Raw genomic sequence first — 27,590 nt, 5'->3', positions numbered from 1 at the left:
ATTTTTCTGAATTATTAAAGTCAAGTTGACCTTAGCCTATAAATTTTTTCTTTCATGTTTAGATACCCATTTTTAAGTCAAATCACTTAATTATAAGCACAATACGACTTCATCGACTTTTGGACAAGGAAAATAACTTTATTTTAGAGAAATGCGTCTTCTATGCTAAGCAAAATTTGTATTCGTATTTTAAAGACATGATTATTACAAAGTAGGTTCTAAATTTTACTTTCCTTAAGTTTCGTAAAGCCGGCAGAGAACAGAACTGTGTGACGCCTACGTAAACTGTATGATATTTGAGAGATACGCCGACAAAAACTGCAAGACATTAGAGAATCTTTTCTCATGACTGCCACCTACTGACCCAGTTTCTCTTCACAGTTTGGTTCTCTTGTAGTTTCCTACTCTTTGGGCTGTAATTAGAAGCACCTGAAAGTATGCTTTAATTTTTTCAAATAAATGAATAAGTTCATGTTAGATTATTAGTATGGTGAATACAATTTCCGTGTACTTGAAATAATTTCTCAAAATTTAGTTATTCGTTATTTTATCTTTACATATAAATACATACGCATTACAAATATACATTTATTTACATTTTTATGATTTATCATATTGTACAATTTAACTTACAGATTTTTCGTTTTTTTTTTTTTTTTTAATTTAGGCTATCAATAAATTTATTATTAATTAAGTTATACTATTTTGTAATGTAATTAATTTTAATACCATATTTCATTGCTTTGAATTAGTGAATTAAGTAAAGAAATTAGTTTCAATCGAGGATAAATTAATTGAAATCAGGATTTGCAAAAAGCTTTAAAAATTGCAGTTTGGGAAGTCTACAGACTTAATGAAGACCGGTTAATTAAATTACCAATGGTAATAAAACTAATGACTTTTTCTCAAATGAAAGAGGAAGAATTGGAAGAGTTTGACTTCTATTAATATATGTACAAAAACATATGTAGAAGATTTTCTGAAATTTTCGAGCAAAAAAAAAGATCAGAATATTTCAAAAGCATCAGAAAATTTAATTTATAGTAACCAGTGGAATTTTGTCTGTATTTATTTTTGCATTTGAAGTTTTTAAATTTTAATTTAAGTCTTCTTATCCTCCCCAATCAAACATAGGCAACTAACAAAAAAAACATGATGGAATTTTGTAGACCAAATAAATCTTAAAACTGCTTAATTATAATGAAACCTTTTTTTCTTGCATTTTGCAAAAACTTAAATTTTTTTTATACTTTAATATAGTATTACTATCAAACAGAATTTTTACTACTTAAAAAAAATCTATATATATTGTATTTTTGCTTTATTTTTTGTTTTATTAATTTTAGCTAATATTAGGTATCACAATTAAACTAAATATTGTTATTTAAACAACAAAATTTGTCTAATTTATAACAAATATGCTGCGGTGTGAGTAATGCCTCTAGGTGAGTTAGAAAAAATCAAAATTTTATAAAAACTTATTTAGGGTCTAAGCTAAACTAAATTTTGTTTATATTTTTCTGCTAAATATTTCAAGGTTCGATTGTCTTTCTCTTTGGGGGGGAGTGTTCTTTGATATTAATACTATTGTTTTTGTTTGTTTGCTATTTACTTTAGGTTACCTATTAAATATAATGGGAGGGGGGTTTACACAGAATTACTTTTCATAGCCTTCAACTAAAATTAAATTGAATAAACTTAACAACTAAACTATATCTGCAGGTATCGTTTGTTTTTGGTTTTGTATTGTTTTTAGTTTAGGTATTTATATTGCTTGTGGTTTTATATTTATTATAGTGGATTTTTTTTTTAATAAGTTTGTATTCTTTTTTAATGAAAAAAGGACGGGCCTCAACAAAAGTTTTCTTTTATAAATTTTCATAGTTGCTGGCTTATATTTTTGTTTCTATTAAATTTTACACTATTTGTTTTCAATTGTATTTTGTTTTGCATTTTGTCTATTTCCTTTAAATATATAATATTTGCATGGCAGTTATTTCATATTTCAATTTTTTTTTCAACTTTTGAAAAAAAAAAAATATTTCGGTAAAAATTTCTTGCCCTTAGTAATTGGATGTCGTTTTAAAGTCCTTTTTTGATTTTTTTAAATTTGTTTTCATATAGCTGTCTAGAAAAAGAAAAATTTCGTTTTTGTTTGTTGGTAAGCCTTCCTAATTACATTATGGAAAATTAAATTTTGTAATAATTTTCATTTTAATATTTAAATGAAAAGAGAATATTTATCACAAATTTTTCTTATTTTCTTTTTCATATAAATAAATTGTATTAGGTTTTTTTATCTAAACTTTTTTGAAAACATCATTAAGCAATATGCTTTTTTACTTCATTATCTAAGTATTCGTTAGTATATGAAAATTTTGTTTAATATTTAGGATTTACTTAAAGGGAATTTTACATAAACCAGTTAATTTTAAAGATTTTTGTTTAAACTGTTGGGCTTTTTTGTGTAGTTGAGAGCCAACAAGTGAAGGACCCAGAAAGAAGGCAAAACATATTTTTCCAGAATAAATACAACTCTGGCATCAGCTGTTTAACAACAGCGTTGCCAATTTGACTTTTTTCCCCCGCTACATGTGGCTATTTTAAAACCTTTTGGCGGGGAAGTCTAGCAGCTTTTGGGGAAATATTACTGGCAACGTTGATATCTACTTAAGCAAATTAAATTTGAAGTCTTTTTGTTATAAAATGCTCAAATAGCCATAAGTAGCCTTTGTTATTGCTAATTTATGCCATACATTAAATCATTTTAGATAGGTTTCAAAAACTTTTGAAAATGTACTTTGGCTTTTACCAAAAATCAATAAACTCTACTCGTATAATGGTGAAGTCAAGAAATGCACCATAATGGCTTGAGGTTGTTAATGCCCAAGGCTGGAATTGAGAATGAAATAGAGGCCGTCCCACCATAAATCTGCGGTCAAAATTGGGGGTATTACACGAATGTTGCCGACTTCAAATTGTCTCGATTTATAAATTGGCCATTTCATCGTTTGTAATTTATTATGTTCACTATTGCAACTCTGTTAGACAAGACACATATCGACATGAGATCGAAGATATTAGATCTGTTTTCTTTTCGTACTGGATGGAAAATTTTATGAGCTATCCAGAACATCGTTGCACTGGTATTCTATCCGGAAGATCTCATGAGTGCAAATCTCGTCGGTGTGGCCAGATTGTAGTTTGAAATGTCTTTTTTTGATTCACAATTTATTGTGAATAACATTTAAAGTTTTACAGTGTCATAAATAATCACAGCAGTAAATATTAATTTTTATTTGGGCACTTCATACTTTAAAAATGTAAGATTTCACTTATTTTCTGTGATTAAACAAGTTTTGTAGTTAGGGATGGGATTGAACCCATGACCTCAAGCTTATACCTAACTAATCGCTGTATTTATGGGACATTCAGATGAATATAATCTGTTATACAACTATTGGGTCACTCTGGCCAAAAAGCTGCATCCCAACAAGGGCAAATCAGTGCTGCCAATGTTTTTGTTGCAATGTTGCGAAATTGGTGCGAAAAATTTTGCTTGCTTTATGGCATGTTCGGGGACAAGTCAACTTCTCAGATGTGTCCCCGAAAATAATTTAAAAATATGAGCATTTAAGTTCGATATTATAATAAAAAACCATTTAAATAAAATTAAATTTCTTAATGGTAATTACCAATATGTGATTGAACAATATCTCCATAGAGTCACTAAAATATGTTTCTGTAGAAAATTCCCTTTAGGTAACTCCTAAATAATTTGATGCTCTGGTCGCATTAATATCGCTTTTCTTCGAATTTCTTGGATTCTTATACAATATGGTATAATTCTATATTATTATTTATTCACAAAGGTTACAATAACTTACAAATAGAGAGATAGCGAGAGGGAAAGATAGGCGGAGTCACATAAAGAGAGAAAGGAGGATTTTTTTCTTTGTTTCACAAAAACGATGTTAGCACGCCAACAGTTAAAGCGATATATATTCCATGAATGACAAAAATATGAGAAGCTTTTGATTGATAAACTAGTCAGCTGATAGATATTCTCCCAATGACTTGTGTGGTTGAAGTTGTTGTTGTTGTTGTTCGAGGAGGAGGTTGGTGCTGCTTCTGCTGTTGATGTGGCTTCACGTTTAATATTATTGCTCAAAGCTGCTATTATCGGACTGATGGCGTACTAAAATCTTGGGCTAGAGAAACTCACGCTTGGAACGACCACCACCACCTGCGGAGCCGCTGGATGTGCCACTGGTTGTGGACGTGGAGGCAGCTTGTGTACCACTAACGCTGGCTGTTGTTACGACAGTTGTTGTAGCGGCCGTTGGTTGTGTTGGGGGTAATTCTTCTTCAAGTAGACGTTGTTGTTCAGGACTTTGGACAACGGCACTAGTAGCAGCGGCTTGCGAATGGGTCTGCTTGGGAGGCGCCGGTGCTTTTCTGCTCTTCGAACGCCGCTTCTTAAGCATCAAGGGTCCAAGACCATTGCCACCCGTTGTGGTAACCATTTGTACCGGCGTCAGCAGGTTGGATGAGCTAGTTGCTGCTGCAGTAGTTGTTACCGCTACTGCCGCAGCTGCACCTGTTGTCGTTGGAGCAGAGGATGCACTGGTCGCGCCAACACTCACCACTCCACTACCGGCACCACCGACGCCAACGCCAGATGCGGGTGGAGCTGTTGATATTGTTATTACAGTATCGGCGGCTGGTGTTGTGGCGGTGGAATGTGTTGCCCCACCTTCAGGACGTCTACCAACTAAGCCCCCTGAGCTGCTGCCACTGGCCGCTGTTGTTGCCATTGTCGAACTACCGCATACACACACGTTATCATCAGCAGGCGTTGTCTGTCCGGAGGAATCATGTTGCAAACGTTTCACTAATTCCCCCAGCATATCCTCAATGCGACCAATACGTTGTTGCATGCGCTGTAATTCGAGGCGTACATCTACTTTGAGATCCAACACGGTGGCAATAAGATCACGTTGCGCTAATGTAGGTGGTTGTTCTCTCAGACCCGTATCGTATGTATCCGATGTGGTGGCACGCGATGAAGCCATTTCGATTTGTCGCTCACGTTCCAAGGCCAAATTGCGATCCTTGGCGGTGAGAGCAAGACTTACCGCTGTGGGAGCACTACTGCCCTCTATTACAACGCGACTTTCACGGCTGGGAGGAGAAGAGTCAACCTCTCCGCCCTCGTCAATGGTATCCTGGCGGGCCAAGGTGGCTTGGCTGGCCTGTAATTTGGGCGCCTTGGGAAATACCTGTAAATAGAAGGTTAACAGCGAAAACAAACCGAAACAAAACAAATGTGTGCATGAAAGAAAGAAGGAATATTGGAACGAGTAAGAGGGAGAGATAGAAAGAGTAAAAGTATTAGAGAAAGACAGAGAGGGTAGAGAAATGAAAGAGAAGTAGAAAGTTTCCATTGTCGGTGAAATGAAGATAGAAATACAGATATCCAAAGATGGATCCAGTTTTTTAGTTCCCATTGACATGGTTGCATTGGAAGTTGAAAAGTAGTAAAGATCGTAGAGTTGCAGTGTTGTAGTAGTTTAACATTCACACAGAGTTGCATATAAGTGTAGCAACGGTTTTGAATTCAAGTGTCATTCCAGTTTGTATTTTTTTTCACAAAATATACAGACGTTTTTTTTTAATTTTCGTAATTAAAAATTGTTTTAATTTCGTGTTGTTAAAAGTGTCGATAAATCCATTCGTAGGCAGGCAGAAAAAAAGTAATGTTGGGAAATTCGTATAAGTGCTTCATCATTCTTGGAAAAATTGTACAAAAACATATAAATGTTTATTTCATTATTGAATAAAAGTTTGTGCTGGTACAAATTAATAGCAATAAAATTATAGAAAACATAAGAAGACTTTGACAAAACTAAAGTTATTTCTAATGTGTTTAGGCTAACGATTATTGTCATTACATATAAAACTAAAAGCAGAAGATATCAAGTAATATTTATCTCGTGGCATACATCAAATATGTAAAAACTTCTGAAGTTTTACTATATTGAAAATGATCAATTATAAATGACGAAATCTTGCATCTTCTACCTTAGTAGCTTGTCTATGTGTATTACTAAATCTTTAATGTAATGTAAAAATATAATTTTCTGATGTTTAATTGTTTAACCTCTGTTACTAGCTCATAATGGATAAGCGCCATAATCTGACAGTATTTATTTATATGAATGTATGAAATTTATTGTGTTGCCTAGAATACGCCTGCATTGGGGGATATTAAAATTTTGCTGAGAAATAGTGTGCCTTCTTACATTATGTTTAAAAGATTTCACTAAAGGCTATTTGGTCATCAGAGGAATTTATTCATTGAGACTCGAATTGTAGGGTGTCCCAACGATTGCTCAATTGACCATATAATCAGATTTGCATTACTACACATACGGGATTTTTGACTGATTCCATTTTTTAGTAATAAAAAATTCAACGTTCTAAGAAATTATTAAATGTGTTGTATTACAATCAATAGACACCAGTTGATTGCTATACTAATCTACAGAAAGAAAAAAAAAACAAAGAAAAAATAGTGGTAAAAGTGATGTTTTTATTTTGTAAGGAACTCTCAAAATTTGCCGACAGTTCGGTGTAATTAGACATTGCAATAGTCCAGATTTGATAATCATTTATGTGCAATTGCAGCCAATGCTGATAAAAGCCGATCGGCTTAATTCTCTGCATTCAATGTCTCCGTGAGGCAGATTAGGATCGCGTTCACACTATGCTCCCCTTATTTCAATCCCTTTTCCATACAAAAGCAAGATTTCGTTCATAGTGTGAACGTAGTATAAGCAATCAACAATTATGCCGGTGACATGTTGCCAATTAATTTAAACATTGTTGCTAAACATGAGGTACAGAGTAATGTACCGAATAAGCAAAAGAATACGCATCTCTCAATTCCAATATAATTTCTTTTAATTCTCAATTGGGAATTGAATTTTTTTTCTTGAAAAAACAGTGAACCCACCTGGAAAGAAACTTTTAGTGAATTTTGGAAAAAATTTATTAATTTGAGAAAATTGTAACTAAACTTATTATTACACAGAAAAAAATCCGTTGTTAAACTAACGCTAAATTTAACTTATTTTTATTGGAAAAAAATTGTTTGCTTGTAGTTAAATTTTATTATTTTTATCGAAATTTTCCACAGCTTAATGAAATCTTAGTTTTTTTAAGTATGTCTCAAAAATTGTATGAACTTAACGTGAGTATAAAGTTCAATGACCGTACAAATAAGTTCAATATGAACTAAAATAAATGAATATATTCGTACGATTCCCAAAAATAGTAACTGCAGTTAAAAAGTACAACAGGGCATTAAAATTTCCTGGTTTTAACAACGCTTTGTGGAAATCTCAAAATGTGGAGTAAAATTTAGTTCAATTTTAGTGCGAGGTAGTTCATTGTTCCTATAAAACAGTTCACTTTTTTTCGGTGTAGAAACGCAGATGTCACGCCAATTTCAAAAAAATAAGTCAATAATTTTCTACAAATTCAAAAAAAATTATTATACAAAATTATTATTTTTCACTTATTAAAGAAAATTTCATATTTTGAAGGGAAAACTTGAAGGGAAAACTTGGCGATCAAAATTGCAAAAATGTCTTTAGTGTCATACGAAGTTCAAGATGGGCAAATTTTTGGGAAAATTTACAAATTGTATGAAATTCTGAACTATTTTGTAGGAGACGAATTTAGTTAATTTTTTTATATGTAATTTGTGTATAATTTTTTCCTCGGTTTTAGTTAATTTAACTAACGTACGCAACAAATTTTTAAAGTCATGGAAACTTTCTTAAAACTTAATAATTCTATGAACTAAAATATGATGAAATGATACGATACGATTTTATAATTTTTTAAAATTTTTTTACCTTTCGCCTGGACGGAGAATCGAACCGCGGACCATGCACTTTGTAAGCCAACACACTAACCACTGAGCTATGTACCTGTTGTGGTCATCAATAGATAAATATCCATATAAGTTTTATTTATATAGCATAGCTTGCGGCGCCCACGAACCGAATAAACAAAGTTTATTTAACAGAAACAAACATTGAGTTTGGCACCGTGGAGCAGTGATTGCTACGTCCGACTTGCATGCCCAGGGTCGTGGGTTCGATTCCTGCTTCGACCAAAGTTTTTTTTGTTTTTTTTACATATATTCTAGATATGTTCGGAAGATTCCGAAAAAATGTTCAACATTACATTATAGTATATTAAATTTTGAACTGTAAAATGTGTCTTATTAAAGACCTAAAATCAGAAAAGAACAGTTTTTGATATAAACGAAATGGACTGTGTTGTTGTTTCAAAAATAACTTTTTTATTGAAAAAATAAAAATTTTGTAACAAACGAATTTTTTTTTGGTGATAAAAGTTTAAAATTTTCGAAGTGATTCAAAAAACTCTAACAAAAGAAAAACGTTTTCGGTACACGTTTTCCAAACTTTTTTTTTCTTTGCGTGTAGGGTTCACTTTTTTAATCTTTTGAGAAAATCGTTGCAAGCGCATTGAATGAAAACTTTAATAAAATTCCGATTGTTATCGAAATATTGCATACCGACATTTTATCTCTGAATATATAACAACACTGTCAAATTATATATATATTTTTTTAGATTAGCTATAGTAACAGAGGTTAGCAATAAAAAAAATGTAATATAAAATTTTACTAAAAAGAGATACAAAATAATAATAAATAAATATAATTAAATTTAAAGCTAATGAATTATAAAAATAATTTTCATGAATTTTACAAAAACAAAACAAAATATGTTGTGTGCTTTTCAATTAAGTTTGGTTTTTCAATTTGTTGGTCAATTACTTTATTGCCTTGTCCACCATTGCTACTCGAAGTACTACTCTGCCTCGCTTGAGCGGCAGTGCTTTCACGCAGACTTTCGCGGGCACTCAAACTTCTCGAAACTGCTACCTTGGCGCTGGTATCGCTAGCCGAATCGACACTTGAACTACCCAAAAGGCGTCCCCATTTGCTAGCACGTGTACTACGTGCAGATGGTGGACCCGATGATGGCGATGGGGAGGGAGATGGTGAGGGTGCGGCAGCGGTGGTTGTTAATACACGGGAATCCTCGGTTAATGTTAATTTGGCAGGTAACTTCTTTAAAGTGTTGCCATAAGAGGGTGAACGAAGGGTAAGGACGGGCATACACATACACAAACACACGCACAAAATGTAAATGAGTTAGTATGTTTGCCGATTGTATACAGTAGGAGTTGGTTGGAGATGTAGGTTTTATATCGGTTGGGGGGTGGGAAGAAAGTAATATTGCCAGTTAAAGGAAGAAATGTTGATGTTGATTTGTTTTTTTTTTTAAGTGTAGGGAAGAAATAAATTTTGATCATGATTAGGTTTAAGAATTTTAGGATAATTTTCAATAATACGATGCATTCATTATGGACAATTACACACCACACACACACACACACGCACACACATACAAAGATAGACATTTACATATATAAATGTAGATGATTTGGTGTATATGTTGGTATGTATTTTTCATTTGTATTGAGCATTTCCACGTTTTATTGTTTTTAAATTTTAATGTTTATATATGTTGTCGTTTTATGATTACGATTTAAGTTTTTAATGTTTTTTGTTTGTTTATTGGTTGAGTTTTAATTGTAGCATTTGTATGTAGAGAAAAGACAAAAAGAGAGACAAGACAACGAGCATAAGTTTATGTTCTTATAATTAAATACATATTTGTATATAACTTCCATAATTATAATTTACACATTTATTATTATAATTTACATAAAACACATTGACAAATAATAAAATGCTAATGTGGATTTTAATAACGCCACCTAAAAAAAAACATACACAGTAAAATGTTTCTCTTTGTTTGAGATATGAGTTTGGATATGAGTTTTTAAGAATCGCTATAGGATAAATGAGATATTGTATCTTGAAAATTATTGAGAATTGGCAACACTGATTAATAAGAGAAAATTTCATCCTCTATGCGCTAACACAATGACCTGCGCCCCTAACCTAACTTGCAGACCCAATATGAAGAAATACTGAAACAATTTAATTGGTGGTTTCTAGGTACAACGAGCCATCGTGGTGCAATGGTTAGAATGCCCGCCTTGCATACACAGGGTCGTGGATTCATATCCAGTTCCGACCAAACACCAAAAAGTTTTGCAGCGGTGGATTATCCCACCTCAGTAATGCTGGTTACATTTCTGAGGGTTTCTAAACTTCTCTAAGTGGTTTCACTGCAATGTGGAACGCCGTTCGGACCAGTGGTACCAACTCTGACGATTTTTCGTCATTTTGACGATTTTTGATGGTAAATTTAGCATCTGACGATTTGACGACGATTTTAAACAACCTAGTTATGAGATGACGATTTTTTAAAATGCTCGACTCAAGTGTTTCCTTTTAAGGGTTTTTATGTCGATTTGACGATTTTTCAACGTGATGTAGTTATAAGTTGACGATTTTCATAAGTTGTAATGTAAACAAGTTATTTTGGATCTCAATAATATGACAATTTATATGTAGCTTGCTCCCAGCCCTCTCCAATGTAGAAAGAAATTTCAAAGCAATCAATATAAATAAACCTAAAATTCGGAATCCCTTTGAAAATTAAACATTGCAAGGTATTTTTTGTCTAAAAACTATTTAACGCTAAATAATTCTGATCGCTACGAAGCCAGTTTAGTTAAATTCACTTTATTTATTTATTCTTTACCGATAATAGTAATCATAATAAAATTTATACATGAGCAAGTAATAAGGATTTAAATTCGATTAAAGAATAGAACATTTTTCTGTCAAGAAAATTTTGTTAAACAATGTAGTAGATATGGTCACAATCAGATATATTAATTTAAATTAATTAAAAATTTATTTCAGTTAATCGTCGTTTAAAAAAACTGGAAACTATATGACTTAATTAGCGATTTAAACGGCATTATTCATGTAACTAAAATTAATAAAACCCCTTTTTTAATAACAGCTTTATTGTATATACAATATATGGATGCCTCTGATGTTTGAATAAAACTTTTATTTTATTATGAGTGACGATTTTTTGACGAATTCTTTGGTATGAATTGACGATTTTGACGAAAAATATTTTAAAAATTGACGATTTTCAGCCTAAAACAGTTGGCACCACTGGTTCGGACTCGCCTATGAAAGGTCCCTTGTCATTGAGCTTAACATAGAATAGGGCGGCATTCAGTGAGAGGAGAGAAGTTCACCACTATGTTATCACAATGGACTGAATAGTCTAAGTGAGCCTGAAATATCGGGCTGCCACTATATCTAACAATGGGTACACACACTAATACAAAAAATTAAGTTCCATAGTCGTGAACGGACGGTGACAAAATGAAACGGAAACGTTCACAAAAAATCAAAACGGAATGTTCACAATTTCGTCCACGGGCGTTCACGATTTCATGAACGGCATTCGGTTTTCTTTGGCCATGAAAAGTCTTAAAATAATCGTTAGACGTTATTATGGCAACTCCCTCGGTGGTGCAATTTGCTAAGGCGACTGTTAATGCGTATGGTGCAGAAAACACAGGTTCGAGTCACGGTAGCGGAAATATTTTTTTAATTTTGTTTATAAAATCGTAACCATAACGTTTTCAGTTCATGAACGCTGGTTGTTGTTTTGACAACACATGGTGTCATTTTATCGTTGTCAGATTGACAACGCCTGTTCTCCGTTTGATACCAACATGTGTTTTGATTCACTTTCATGAACGAATCGTTTTGAAATGTACACGCCGTGCATGATTTTTTTCTATGAGTGCAGATAAATATTAAAGAGAGTACTACCCAAAACACTTGTGTTAAATCCGAAGGTGTATCTAGAGGATCCTGGGGGCTTAAGTGCGTGTCAGAAAAATGGATGGCCCCGCCCAGAGAAAAGTCTTATTTACAACAATTGATATTTCCCTTTCAATGATATTGTTCTCTGTAAAATTTTTACCATTCCCAGTTTATAACGTTGTTTGATATATGGAACTCCATAATATTGACGACAGAAGTTCCAACAAAAACGGAATGTGGGATGTCTAACCTATGGCTACTACAGCAATAACAGGTGACATACTTTTCCTTCTATTATATTGGATCAAATAACTGGCTGTACGAGCTAGTAACTGCCAGTGGCAATCTTGGAGAACGGAAGGTCAGTAGAAATTCAAAAAAAAAATTCTGTTGACCTCCTTGCTCGGCAGCCTCTAAAATGTCATATGGCTCTGAGGCCAATTTTCTTAGCTAATGAAATATTTTAACGTTTTGATAAATTAACAAAAAAAGGTAAGAGACACATATTAGATGTTCGACAAATATGAAAAGATCGGATGACAGTATTCGCGATAACTATGAAACTATGCTTTGATGCATATCTGTCTGTCTGTCGAGAGGATCAGAATAGGTGATATGTTCATATTAGATGTTCGACAAATATGGAAAGATCGGATGACAGTATTCGCGATAACTATGAGACTATGATGAGCTTTGATGCATATCTGTCTGTCTGTCGAGAGGATCAGAATAGGGGATATGTTCATATTAGATGTTCGACCAATATGAAATGATCGGAAAACAGTATTCGGGACAACTATGAGACTATGACGAACTTTGATGCTGTCTGTCGAGAGGATAAGAATTCTTTTTTTCGATTTCTTCAATTCTGCGTCAAATCGACCAAGTCCTGAGTTACTCTTTATACACCTTCGACCTTTGTAACCTTTCGAGTTTCGGTGTCTTCTATTCAGCATCAAATCAGTAAAGCTTTGTGTTACCCTAAATACATATTGCCCTGTGATCATTTTACCTTAATAGAAGTAGTCGATGTGGAGAAAAGGTGGCCATCACCTGCCGATGGATCAGTTTCCGGTTTCAAGTGCGTACCTCAATGCAAAAACTCCCTCAGATTACACTTCAAAAACGTAAAGCACAGCTCTGAAATGTTTTCAAAGTAGCATTCGTGGTTTGGAATAAATAAACATGGCACAAATCGCGCTTTTTATACCCACCACCATAGAATGGTGACGGGGGTATAATAAGTTTGTCATTCCGTTTGTAACACATCGAAATATCGATTTCCGACTATATAAAGTATATATATTCTTGATCAGGGAGAAATTCTAAGACGATATAACGATGTCCGTCTGTCCGTCTGTCTGTCTGTCTGTCTGTCTGTCTGTTGTAATCACGCTACAGTCTTCAATAATGAAGCAATCGTGCTGAAATTTTGCACAAGCTCGTCTATTGTCTGCAGGCAGGTCAAGTTCGAAGATGGGCTATATCGGTTCAGGTTTTGATATAGTCCCCATATAAACCGACCTCCTGATTTGGGGTCTTGGGCTTATAGAAATCGTAGTTTTTATCCAATTTGCCTGAAATTTGAAATCTAGAGGTATTTTATGACCATAAAGAGGTGTGCCAAAAATAGTGTGTATCGGTCCATGTTTTGGTATAGCCTCCATATAGACCGATCTCCCGATTTTACTTATTGGGCTTATAGAAACCGCAGTTTTTATTCAATTTACCTGAAATTGGAAATCTAGAGGTATTGTAGGACCACAATTATGTGTGCCAAAAATGGTGAATATCGGTCCATATTTTGGTATAACCCCCATATAGACCGATCTCCCGATTTTATTTCTTGGGCTTCTAGAATCCGAAGTTTTTATCCTATTTGCCTGAAATTGGAAATCTAGAGGTATTTTCGGGTCATAAAGAGGTATGCCGAAAACGGTGAGTATCGGTCCATATTTTAGTATAGCCCCCATAAGAACGATCTCCCGATTTAACTCCTTGGGTTTCTAGAAACCGTAGTTTTTATCTGATTTGCCTTAAATTGTAAATATTCTGGTATTTTAGGCTCACAAAAACGTGTATCGGATAAGTTTTTATCGGTCCATTTGGTAATGCCTCCATATAGACCGACTTCACTTCTTGAGGGTGTAGAAGGCGCACTGATCATGAATATTACTTGAAACTCAATGTGAAATTTCCAGATTTTACTTCTACAGATTTAAGATTTCAAATCAAAACGTTATTTTATAATTTTCTTGCACACTAACAAGAGATGTTAATGATTCCTCTAAAACTCAAACAAAAATGGTTCTTATAAATCCAGAATCTGATATAGTCCTCATAGGTGAAATCTTTAAATTTATCTTCGGGAAGTGTCCTCAAGTCCTCAAGCCCTCCTGAAATTTCAAAGGAACCCCTAATATTTGGTTTATGGTGGTGGGTATTTAAGATTCGGCCCGGCCGAACTACTGCTGTATATACTTGTTTCGCATATCACACGTTCATTTAACATGACTGCTGCCTCAGGGTTTTCGTGCATCTTCGATCGATTATCAGACAATACGAGGTAGTTGTTTTATGTCACTTTATCTACATTTTTATCTGGCCAATAATTTTCAAAAATTAGCTAGCCATTTGCAACACTTATTTGAAACGATTATATGTGTATTAAATCAGTGGCCTTAAATTAACTTTGTGATGGATAATCTCATTGATAATACTTAAAAACTCATTTCCAATTGAATTTTCATCACATTTATATTAAAATAAAAAATATTTGATTAACATAAAAGCATGATGAGAAAAAAATATATTTTTTTTTAAATACCAAACCTTTTGTACGAGATGCTTCCTTTCTTCGTTAGTTTCTTATTTTCACTCTCAACAATGATGTAATATAAAAATATTTTTAACATATTTTGAAATCATATAACAGAACTTAATATAAATGTAAGCTTTAAATCAAGGAATTAAAAAAAAATCACATCAAATTACATAAACAAATAAAAAATAGTTTTTGCAGACACATATTAAAAAAATCTATATAAACAATTGTTAATAAACACGAAACAACAACAACCAACCAAATGTGTAATGAGTAAGTCGCTTACCTTATTACGATCAGCTTCTGGAGCATCGGAGGCACCGCCTCCACTACTACCACCACCACCTTTTTCCACATCGCTTTGGCCGGAGACTGCCTCTTTGGAGCCCGTTTGTACTTGAGGCGTTCGACGAAATTTGGAGAAAATCTTACGCACCAGATGGTCTTGATTTTGAGGCAATTGAGGCTCGTTTTTTCGCCTTTCGGCCAATTCTTTTTCGCGTTTCACATCGGCCACCTTGCGAAAAATCAAACGATGTCTCAAATTATAAGTGAGTACCAAATTACGGGCAAAACTATTTGCAAAAGCTGAATAGAAATCGAGGACTTCGAGTAATTTATCACGTTTGATGGCATGTAAATCACAATATGTAAGGGCACGCACATTGGCCGCACTTTGGCCAACGGCAGAATCCTTCCAGAATTGGTCACCAAAGACGTCACCTTTGCCTGCGGACAGATTAAAGAAACACACACAAAACAAGAACAATTTTTTAAGAATTAATACAACCAGAGATCTGGGGGGAATTTGTGTTTGGTTACAATCATGGTGCTTTCCAACTTACCCAATATAGCCACAACTTCATCATCCTGTATCACCTCCAAGGATCCGGTTACTATGAAACATAAACTATCTATACTCTCACCCGTATGGTAGAGCAAGTCACCCGGTGCCGAATGGGACATCATGAAATGCATGGCCAGTGCTCGCAAACATCCATCCGAGGCAAGACGAAATGCTGGATGCTCGTTAAATACTTTGCGATTTAGATGAACACATATATCAGCCTTCATATCTTTCGGACAATAGTTTAGTACCTGTGAAATGAATTTGTTTTTGGGAGATTTTGCAGATTTCGTACGTTTACACACACATTTAACGGACTATTTGTACATGTAGCTATTGTTTGATAAAGTAGTTGGGTTTTTTTGTTTGTATTTTCTTTGGCAAGAATAATATGATTGCAAATTGTTTTCTTGTTTTATTTGAAAATAAATCGACTAGCTGAGTTCTATTCGAATAAAGTTTTTCTATTTATTATTTAGCTGAATACAACTCTGTTGTAAATATAGACATCAACCCTGTTACATTTTAATTACTAGGAGGTATCCTGTATTGCCCTTAATAGTTAAATAATATTGTATGATCATATACCTTATTGTAATGAGAAATGGTATAAGGAAACCTAATGAAATACAAAATTTTAAATTATTTTATGGCAATGTAAAAATATATTGTTTGGCTTTGAAAAAAAAATTTTTGATACCAACAAATCGGGGTGACATGAAAAACTTCACCCTATTTCGAATCGATATGACACCCTGTAGGATATATATGTGTTTAAAAATAGATCAATAAGAAGCATTTCGTTTCACAAAGTCACAATGAAAAGAAGAAGGTCGAATACTGGCGAGGTCGAGATCATATATTAAACCTAGGCTAAACTTCCCCAATTTTTTGTTTTGACTACATCCATTTTTTTTGAATATTGTATATCTATCACTGAGCCGATAAAGTATTATTTTCATTGTGATAATTACGGGTATGATTTTTTTACAAATTTTTAGGTAGTGAAAGTTACATCTCTAAACAATCTGTTATTGAAAACATAGGGAGAAAAATCGATACTTCTAGGGGGGTTTCAATCAAATCTCCTGTTATTTTGTATTGGGATTATTGAGGGAAGCCACCGTGGTGCATGCCCGCCTTGCATACACAAGGTCGTGCGTTCGATTCCTGCTTCGACCGAACACCAAAAAGTTTTTAAGCGATGGATTATCCCACTTCAGTAATGCTGGTGACATTTCTGAGGGCTTCAAAGCTTCTCTAAGTGGTTTCACTGCAATGTGGAACGCCGTTCGGACTCGGCTATAAAAAGGAGGTCCCTTGTCATTGAGCTTAACATGGAATCGGGCAGCACTCAGTGATAAGAGCGAAGTTCACCAATGTGGTATCTCAATGGACTGAATAGACTAAGTGAGCCTGATACATCGGGCTGCCACCTAACCTAACCTATTGGGATATTGATTATTAACAAATATCCATATCTTTACCATATATCTTCTTAAAAATCTAAACGAATTTTCGGTGAAATATGTGCATGTAGTGTCAAAGTCATAGTATGTATTAAAGTGCAGAATTAATGCCACCATGTTGCCAGGTACTCTGCAGTGTTGCCAACATATATATAGGTAATATATTTTGCCATCACTGCTGGCAACATGTTGACGTATTTAGGAAGTGCTGATTATCAGTCGCTAATGTTAAGTTAACATACAAGAGGCATAATTAAATGATTTATTTTCCGACTACAAATACGCGACAAAGACAAAGTATCCTCTTGATTCCGGGAGTGGTACAAATATTTTTTAGAAATTTACATTATTTTGTATAACCTCACTGTGTTTTCTATACAGTAAAATTCTGAAATTTTAAATTTATTCTTAACCCTTATACTACGTTGGGTATTAGGTCGTATTTTTCATCACCGAATTTTTTACTGTTGGATTATAATTAAAAGTTCTTACTACTCAGCATGAATTCATCATATGTCACTAATTCATGCACTGAGTGATAGAAATTTTCAATTATATTGGAACAGTAAGAAATGCGGTGATGACAAATACGACATGGGTCATCAAATGACCCCAACGTAGTATAAGGGTTAAGTGAAAATTGAGTCCATTTTTAAAAGATAATTTTTGGATGTTCATTAAAAGTAATGACTTGTAAAAAATCCTTTTGCTGGTAGCTTATATAATTTTTAATATTACTAATATTAAAAAAGTAAAAACAATAATTTATTATAATCGTATTATTATAATTGTATAATTTTTGATTATATTTAATGTTAACTTAACATTATCAGTCCAAAATTTTGAAAGTGTGCCTAATTAGGATAAAAAATAAAAACAAGTCTTCAGCTTTGAAAAAAACTTTAAAATATCAGCTTATATTGGGAACTTCCTAAATACAACTAAACATTTTCAATTTAGTAAATATAAAGATGTTGAAGGATGATAGTGATTTGGTTGTAATCATCAATTTTTGTTTTTAGTTGCTCGCTTTTATACGAAAAAAAAAATATTTCTTTTCTGAGAAATAAAATTTACGATAAACGAAGTTTTCTTTTGCTTTTACAATTGTGTCTCTCAGGCAAAGCGAAATTCCTTGGGCTAAACGTGGCTATGGGCAGTATTGCCAGTATTGGGGATTTTCCCCCAAATTGGGGATATTTTTTCCGTGAATGGGGACGAAATTTCTGAGTTGGGGACTTGGGATTTTGTGGGGAATTTCCATAAATTTGGGGATTTTTGTGGGGATTTATTTCTATAGGAAATTGTGTCAAAATTCTATTTCTATAGACAATTTTGCCAAAATTTTATTTCTATATAATAGAAAATTTTCTCGGTTTTTTTCTACATAGAAAATTTTCTCGAAAATTTTTTTTTCTATAGAAAATTTTGTTAAAATTTTATTTCTATAGAATATTTTGTCTAAATTTTATTTCTATAGAAAATTATCTCATAGAAAATTTTCTCAAAACTTTATTTCTATAGAATATTATCTCAAAATTTTATTTCTATATTTATTTATTTTGTCAGAATTTTATTTCTATAGGAAATTTTCTCAAAATTTTATTTCTATAGAAAATTCTCTCAAAATTTTATTTCTGTTAGAAAATTATCTCATTTTTTTATATAGAAAATTTTCTCAAAATTTTATTTCTATGGAAAATTTTATTCCTGTATAGAAAGTTATCTCAATTTGTTTTTTTTTTTCTATACAAAAAATTTTGTTAATTTTTGGCAACACTGACAGTATTGGGTATTTTCCCCCAAATTGGGGATATTTTTTCGTGAATGGGGACGAAATTTCTGAGTTGGGGACTTGGGATTTTGTGGGGAATTTCCATAAATATGGGGATTTTTGTGGGGATTTATTTCTATAGGAAATTGTGTCAAAATTCTATTTCTATAGACAATTTTGCCAAAATTTTATTTCTATATAGAAAATTTTCTCGGTTTTTTTCTACATAGAAAATTTTCTCAAAATTTTATTTCTATAGAAAATTTTGTTAAAATTTTATTTCTATAGAATATTTTGTCTAAATTTTATTTCTATAGAATATTTTGTCAATATTTTATTTCTATAGAAAATTACCTCATTGAAATTTTTCTCAAAACTTTATTTCTACAGAATATTATCTCAAAATTTTATTTCTATATTTATTTATTTTGTCAAAATTTTATTTCTATGGAAAATTTTCTCAAAATTTTATTTCTATAGAAAATTTTGTCAAAATTTTATTTCTATGGAAAATTTTCTCAAAATTTTATTTCTATAGAAAATTCTCTCAAAATTTTATTTCTGTTAGAAAATTATCTCATTTTTTTTATATAGAAAATTTTCTCAAAATTTTATTTCTATGGAAAATTTTATTCCTGTATAGAAAGTTATCTCAATTTGTTTTTTTTTTTCTATACAAAAAATTTTGTCAAAATTTTATTTCCATAGAAAATTTTGTCAATTTATTTCTATGTAGAAAATTTTCTCAAAATTTTATTTCTATATAGAAAATTTTGTCAGAAGTTTATTTTTATAGAAAATTGATGAAGTACCTCCTTGTAAAATCTACCAAAACAGCAAAAATTCTACCAATCTACCAAACAATAAAAAAAATCTAACTTCTATCAACTTTGGCAACGTGTCTAACACATCATTTTACTAGAAAATTTAGAAGTAAATTTTCGTTCATAAATACAAGGTGACCATTTTCACATCTCCAGCATTTGGAAGACGATCCACCAGTCTCTTGGTGTTGTGGTTCAAAATCTTGATCTTATTGCAGCTTGTTGGATGTGACAAAATTTTAATTTTTAAATTATTACTGATTTTCTACAGCAGAGCCTTTTGCCTTATTTTCTTTCAAAAAAATTCTCAAAAATGTATTGGGGTTTTTTGTGGGGAATTTATGTTTAAATTGGGGATGTTTGGGGACGAAAACATCATAATTTGGGGGACAAAAGCCGGAAAAATACTGGCAACTCTGGCTATGGGTATCTCAAAGATTTATTTGCTTAAGGAGACAAATTCATGGAAAGAAAACTTCTTTGGATTAAAATTTCGCATCGGATGAAAGATTTTTTGTGTATAGGCTTTCTAATTTGTATTTTTTTTTTTTTTTGCTCACAAATATATTATTCGACTTTGAAACTCTTTTATTTGTTCATACACTGCACTGAATGAAGAGTTTTCTTTTGTGAGTAACGAAATTTTAGACAAACAAAGTTTTCTTTTTGACGCTAAATATTTTTCTATTAAAGCAAATAAAAAAAAATATCAGAGACAATTGTTACAACGCTTCTCATAAATTCGGATTTATTTGTCCTTAAAGAGAATACTTTATAACAAAGGAGAATTTCGTTTGTCTAAAATTTCATTACTGAGCAAAGTATTTTTTCTTTGGGTGTGATCACAAATTAATTCATAACCGGATTCAGGGGTAACATGTACAAAATTATTAGAAGAAAATGTGACACAATTGCACAAAAGTGTAACCACTTGAAAACAATGGCAAGTTTGCCACCAAGTGGCATTACGGTAACACTGGTAACTGTAGCGATTATTTATCAAAAGTACTGTAAATATGTTACACCCTAAATAATTTTTAATAGGTGTGTTTTTTCAATAATCTGTTTTCTATATATAATCAGTGATGTGTTAGAGATTCCAGTTCTGAATTTAATTTTCTCAACTAGCATCATACAAAAAACTCCTATATATGGAAATCATTTAATAAATGGAAATTAATGTGACAATTTTAATTGCATGACTTATTGGTTTCATATGCTTTATGTGTAATTTATGAGACATTGAGTTAAGAAGGATTATTGGTTAATTTTCTTATAAAACTAATCGTGCAATGACATTTCAAAATAAGACATTCCAAATCACATTTGAGCCTTACATATTACATACATAAATATGTATAGAGAATATGAGGATTCAGAGATGATACTACTAGCAGTCAGCAGTTCAGTTGTCTAGAAAATTTAATGCTCATATGAATGTGCGATAAGTTTTCCTTCAATATTTCTCTTGGGGAAATATTGAAAAATATGTTTGCCACATAACGATACCATAGGGTATGTGAAGATTCATCAATACTTTCTAGTTTAGTAGCATGCATATTGGTTTTACAATATGGGGGCCGCTATGAAGTTATTTAATTTTGTAAAAATCTGCCAATGTTTGGACTCGCCGATATGCACAGTGTTACGAAAACCAGATGATCAACAGAACTCTTGAAAAATCAATGCAAATAAAACATAGACTTTGTATTAAATTACCAAAATAAATTTTAGAAAAACATTATGGAAAATAATTTAAAATCTTTAAATAAATAAAGACCTAATTTCTTGTAGTATTGTACTATGAAAGGTTTTCGTAACACTCTACATTTAATGGTTTTTGCAATATTTAAAATTTTGCTTTCTCTCTCTCTCTCTCAACTATTTTTAAGGTACAAACTATAGTCATCGAATACGGTATAAAGGCAGTGTTGTTAAATTACTATGTAGTTGTTTTGTTTAATCAAACATTTTAACTAACACTTTTATTGATTTTGGAATTTTTTAAACCAAGTTAGTATACTAACTGTAAATGGTTTTTTGATTTTGGTTTAAACTTTATCATCTAATAGCAAATATTTGACGGACGCTTTTCGTATTGACACGGATTTGCGAAGTATTTGTGTTTTTGTTGCAGTACTAGGTAACTCTAGCTCTAGCTATCTAAAATGCAAGTAAGCCTGTTAACACAATGTTTTGTTTGTTTGTTTTACCTTGAGGAAGAAATATGACGGAAACAAAGAAGAATAAAGGAGAAAAGATATATAGAATATTAATGAAGATTGAAAAAAAAAAACGAAAAAAAAGAAGTAGGTGATAATTTAGGTGAGGTGAGAAAAGTATGTGAGAAAAAGTGAGAAAAAAAATGTTGAGAGTGTAGAAGTTAACAAATATATATATTTTTTTTTTACAAAAAATGAGTTTAGTTCGAAAATAAGATTCCTATAAAGCCTAACATTTTTCGATGCCTTCAAGCTATAATGCTTGCAAAGCCGATATTTGTACCAGATGTTGGTTAATGGAAATAATTGTGGTTTTCAATTTGTGTAGTGGCTTTATACAGTTGTGGATTTATACAGTTGCAGAGTGTTATAATCTGATGTCTGATATAATCGAAGTGATCAATGAATGGTGCCCTTGTATATTTAGGGCGCATTTAGTAAATTTATTTTAAAATTTAAAATTTGCTATAGATTCTCTTAATGTAATATTGCATCTAATAAGCAAAGGTTTCAGTAGTGTCATATTGCATCTATTACCTTTCGATATTGTTTTGGAAAGCAGACTGCTGTAACAAGATCCATATTGGCTACGTGGACTATTTATTGGAGGGGAAAAATCATAGTGTGATCACTTTCTAGATCAATTTGTTTTTTTTTTTTTTGTTGGGGAGAAAACAACATTTTTCCCGCGAAAATCGCTAATTTTTTACATAGCGTTTAACGCAAACATTGTCAAAATCATGGACTTTAAACCATTGTACAGTTGGGTTAGATCGAAAAAAAGCTACCATGTTGCAATGGTTACCATGCCCACCTTGTATACACAAGGTCGTGGGTTCGAATCCTGCTTCGACCGAACACCAAAAAGTTTTTCAGCGGTGGATTATCCCACCTCAGTAATGCTGGTTACATTTCTGAGAATTTCAAAGCTTCTCTAAGTGGTTTCACTGCAATGTGGAATGCCGTTCGGACTCGGCTATAAAAAGGAGGTCCCTTGTCATTGAGCTTAACATGGAATCGGGCAGCACTCAGTGATAAGAGAGAAGTTCACCAATGTGGTATAACAATGGACTGAATAGTCTAAGTGAGCCTGATACATCGGGCTGCCTCCTAACCTAACCTAACCTAGATCGAAAAAAGTGTCTGTCATGTGGAAACGGAAATAACATTTTGAAATTTTGACTTATCAGACCTAAGGCCGAGGAGTCAACTTTAAAGACCTTTCACTGTGGATTAGGGATACTTATAAACCGAAAATTTTGCACATCTCATAAACGCTTTTTTTAGCATTTTGTCTCAATTTTTTTTGACGTCTGGAGATCGGAATTTTCGTTCATTTTTTTTTTTATTAAATTTCACGGAAATTTAGAAGACATACACCCATGTTCCGATATCCACTTCAATTCCATTTCCACTATTCACGTCAAATCCACGAACGTGAAAATTTGGTGTTCTTAATTCCACGTTCTTTTTTTAACCTTTCTGTAACCAGCTGGGTTGCACAAATCACGCAAAAATTCACTAAGGCGGAAATCAAAATAAGTGGAATCAATAGACTTATTATAATTTATTATTTTTTTAATTAAAAATGACGCAGTTCTAATAAAACTCATGTATAAAATATAAAATATTTAAAATTTTTTACGCGAGTACCTTTTTTAACCGGAAATACACCCATCTTGGACATAATTCAACTTTCACCAAGACTCTTGCAAGTGAATTGATTTCACGAAAAATCCGGTGAAAGTGAATTGTAGGACACGAAAATCGTGGAATTGATTCACATTCACCTGGAAGTGGATTTGGGAACATGGGCAATAATTTGTAACCGATTTGGCTGAAATTGTTGTTGTTGTTGTAACAGTTTATTGTGATTTCATTCATTTTATGTTATACGCTTTGGTACTTCAGCTTGTGGCCACATCGAGGAATTCTGCGACTAAGGTGGGGTGTGTCCAGAATGATCTGGTGGTAAGTAGGGTTGGTTTAGCTGGACACTAGAAAAGATGACGTGTGTCGTGGGGCCCTTGGTTGCAAATTAGACATACGTCAGCTACGCTGCTATCAATCACTGATAAGTAGGAATTGAGGCGGCTGCATTTGCCTGATCTTAATTGGGCTAAAACTACCCTAGTCTGCCGTGGGAGGTCTCTTTCCTCCGGTGCTATGGGCGGTGGTAGGGGCTGAAATTGTAGTCTGATCTGCTTTAACTTCCAAAAATATACATTTTTATATCCTTTACATAAGATGTCATTCCGTTTATAATGAATCTAAATAGACCCCTCAAAATGAAGTCCTGAGACTGTCGAGCGATGTCCGTCCATCCGTCTGTTGATATCACGCTGTCTTACGAAAGAAATCAGAGTTCTGTTTGAAACTTGGCAGAAATGTTTGTTATTGATGTAGGTCGGATGGTATTGCAAATGGTCCATTGAACCACCTTTAGGTATAGCCCCCATGAAAAGCTAGAGATCGCTTTTATATATATCTTCTGGAGCTCCGAGGAAGACCGAATTGTTTATGATCCGGTTGAAAGTTGGTATGTGATGTCAATATAAGGACAATGGTTTCTCATATAAAAATTGGACCATATAGAGCCATAATTATATATAACAGTTTGGCTGATAAGTCCTCGGTCTGACATATAGATGGCGTCGCTAGTATTAAATGCATATTATTTTTATATAGCACCAACCTTCCAATTCGTGTCAAAATTTGACGTCTGTAAGTCAATTAGTTTGTGAGATAGAGCGTCTTTTGTGAAGCAACTTTTGTTATTGTGAAAAAAATGGAAAACAAGGAATTTCGTGTTTTGATAAAATACTGTTTTCTGAAGGGAAAAAATACGGTGGAAGCAAAAACTTGGCTTGATAATGAGTTTCCGGACTCTGCCCAGGGAAATCAACAATAATTGATTGGTATGCAAAATGCAAGCGTGGCGAAATGAGCACGGAGGACGGTGAACGCAGTGGACGCCCGAAAGAGGTGGTTACCGACGAAAACATCAAAAAAATCCACAAAATGATTTTGAATGATCGTAAAATGAAGTTGATCGAGATAGCAGAGGCCTTAAAGATATCAAAGGAACTTGTTGGTCATATCATTCATCATTATTTGGATATGCGGAAGCTCTGTGCAAAATGGGTGCCGCGCGAGCTCACATTTGACCAAAAACAACAACGTGCTGATGATTCTGAGCGGTGTTTGCAGCTGTTAACTCGTAATACACCCGAGTTTTTCCGTCGATATGTGACAATGGATGAAACATGGCTCCATCACTACACTCCTGAGTCCAATCGACAGTCGGCTGAGTGGTCAGTGACCGGTGAACCGTCTCCGAAGCGTGGAAAGACTCAAAAGTCCGCTGGCAAAGTAATGGCCTCTGTTTTTTTGGGATGCGCATGGAATAATTTTTATCGATTATCTTGAGAAGGGAAAAACCATCAACAGTGACTATTATATGGCGTGGTTGGAGCGTTTGAAGGTCGAAATCGCGGCAAAACGGCCCCATATGAAGAAGAAAAAAGTGTTGTTCCACCAGACAACGCCCCGTGCCACAAGTCATTGAGAACGATGGCAAAAATTCATGAATTGGGCTTCGAATTGCTTCCCCACCCACCGTATTCTCCAGATCTGACCCCCAGCGACTTTTTCTTGTTCTCAGACCTCAAAAGGATGCTCGCAGGGAAAAAATTTGGCTGCAATGAAGAGGTGATCGCCGAAACTGAGGCCTATTTTGAGGCAAAACCGAAGGAGTACTACCAAAATGTTATCAAAAAATTGGAAGGTCGTTATAATCGTTGTATAGCTCTAGAAGGGAACTGTGTTGAATAATAGAAACGAATTTTGACAAAAAATGTGTTTTTCTTTGTTAAACCGGGGACTTATTAAAGGGTGATACGGTCAAAATTTGGTCAAGGGAAAACGCGTGTAAATCGGTGAAATCGTTTATTTAAAAAATAAAATTAAATTTCTTTTTCAAGTTCAATTAGTATAAAATTCAGGAAAAATATTCAGTTAGGCTTTCGCTTTTCCAAATCCGAATTGCCGGGCCTCACGCTTGATACCTGCCATCAGATTTTGTACAGCCACCTTGTCCACCTTCTTCGCCGCAGAAAACCAGTTTGCCTTGAACTGCTGCTCGTCCTTAGCAGTTTTTTTTTGGTCTTCTTTAGGTTCCGCTTGACAATAGCCCAGTATTTCTCAATTGGGCGGAGCTCTGGCGTGTTGGGAGGGTTCTTGTCCTTGGGAACCACCTGCACGTTGTTGGCGGCGTACCACTCCATTGCCTTTTTACCGTAATGGCAAGATGCCAAATCCGGCCAAAACAGTACGGAACAACCGTGTTTCCTCAGGAAAGGCAGCAGACGTTTATTCAAACACTATTTCACGTAAATTTCTTGGTTGACAGTCCCGGAAGCTATGAAAATGCTGCTTTTCAAGTCACAGGTACAGATGGCTTGCCAAACCAGATATTTCTTTGCTAACTTTGACAGTTTTATGTGCTTGAAAATATCTGCTACCTTTCCCCTTCCTTTTGCCGTATAAAACTCCTGTCCCGGAAGCTGCTTGTAGTCGGCTTTGACGTAGGTTTCGTCGTCCATTACCACGCAGTCAAACTTCGTCAGCATCGTCGTGTACAGCCTCCGGGATTGCGCTTTGGCCGTCGTATTTTGTTTATCATCGCGATTTGGAGTCACTACCTTCTTGTAAGTCGATAGTCCGGCTCGATTTTTGGCTCGATGCACGGTTGTAGGCGATACACCCAGCTTATTTGCGGCATCTCGGAGAGAGAGGTTAGGGTTTCGCTTGAAACTACCGGCAACTCTCTTTGTCGTCTCAGCGGCTTCCGGTTTTCGATTTCCTCCCCGATCCAGACTTCCTGGCTGTCGACAAACGTTCCCCAAACACTTTAATTACATTTGTAACGGTTGATTTGGCAACTTTTAGCGATTTTGTCAGCTGTGCGTGCGGATTTTCGCGATGCGCGAGCAAAATTTTGATACGCTGCTCTTCTTGCTTGGACGGCATTTTGACAACTGAAGAGTGAATTCCAAAATCAAAATAGGAGCAACATTCTACACACACACCTTCAAAATGAGGGGTGTTCAGGTTTTTTAAATGCAAAATTGAAAGAAATACGTCAAGTTTATATTGACCAAATTTTGACCGTATCACCCTTTAACCAACCTTATACATATAAACCGACTCCTAGATATGACTTCAGGAGTTTTCTGGAGAACAAATTTTGTCAGATCTATTTGAAATTTGGTCAGTAGATGCTCTGTAATAATCACGCTAAAATTGCTCCATAATTATATATAGCCCCCATATAAACCAATCAAAAATTTGACTTCTGGATCCTGCTAGAGATCCAATCCAATTGAAATTTGAGAGCAGTGGGAAGACGAAGTTTCATATTTGTTCAGGTCTTCGTCATATTTAGATTCACAAACTGACATATATTGCTATTAAAAAGGACAGTTCATTTCATATATACCGTATTACCGATTTGAGTTCTGTTGGATAAAAAGAAATAATTCGACTTCTCTGATATTTAAAATAGGTTGTTTGGTTAGACGATGAAAATCGTATGCCAAAGATGTTTTGCTATATCATTTCACTTATGATTCGTCTGGAATTTCCAGATATTGGATTTCCAGATGTACCAGATATAAATCATTCGATTTATATGAAATTTGTTGTTATTTATAGAGCTTATATAAACCGCTTATATTCGTTATTATTTCAG

General features: G+C 33.7%; 1 protein-coding gene and 1 long non-coding RNA gene across 6 annotated transcripts in view; one reads left to right on the top strand and one right to left on the bottom strand.

Annotated features, from left to right (window-relative positions):
- The window catches only part of LOC142228622 (uncharacterized), a 288,986-nt gene that overhangs the window by 167,239 nt on the left and 94,157 nt on the right, over window positions 1-27,590 (top strand). The gene's annotated exons all lie outside the window — the stretch shown is intronic.
- eag (potassium voltage-gated channel protein ether a go-go) overlaps window positions 740-27,590 on the bottom strand; it is a 204,109-nt gene continuing 177,258 nt past the window's right edge. For all 5 annotated transcript variants that reach the window (XM_075299102.1, XM_075299104.1, XM_075299105.1 and 2 more), the window contains 4 exons: window positions 15,548-15,800; window positions 14,989-15,431; window positions 8,879-9,172; window positions 740-5,282 (listed from right to left, as the gene is read on the bottom strand). In XM_075299102.1, the coding sequence (XP_075155217.1) occupies window positions 4,212-5,282; window positions 8,879-9,172; window positions 14,989-15,431; window positions 15,548-15,800 (2,061 nt within the window). In that variant the 3' untranslated portion in view covers window positions 740-4,211. The remainder of the gene's footprint in view (window positions 5,283-8,878; window positions 9,173-14,988; window positions 15,432-15,547; window positions 15,801-27,590) is intronic.

Source organism: Haematobia irritans, chromosome 3, assembly GCF_050003625.1.
Source record: "Haematobia irritans isolate KBUSLIRL chromosome 3, ASM5000362v1, whole genome shotgun sequence".
In the NCBI taxonomy this organism is placed as follows: Eukaryota; Metazoa; Arthropoda; class Insecta; order Diptera; family Muscidae; genus Haematobia; species Haematobia irritans.
This window is presented reverse-complemented; position numbering and strand designations above follow the sequence as displayed.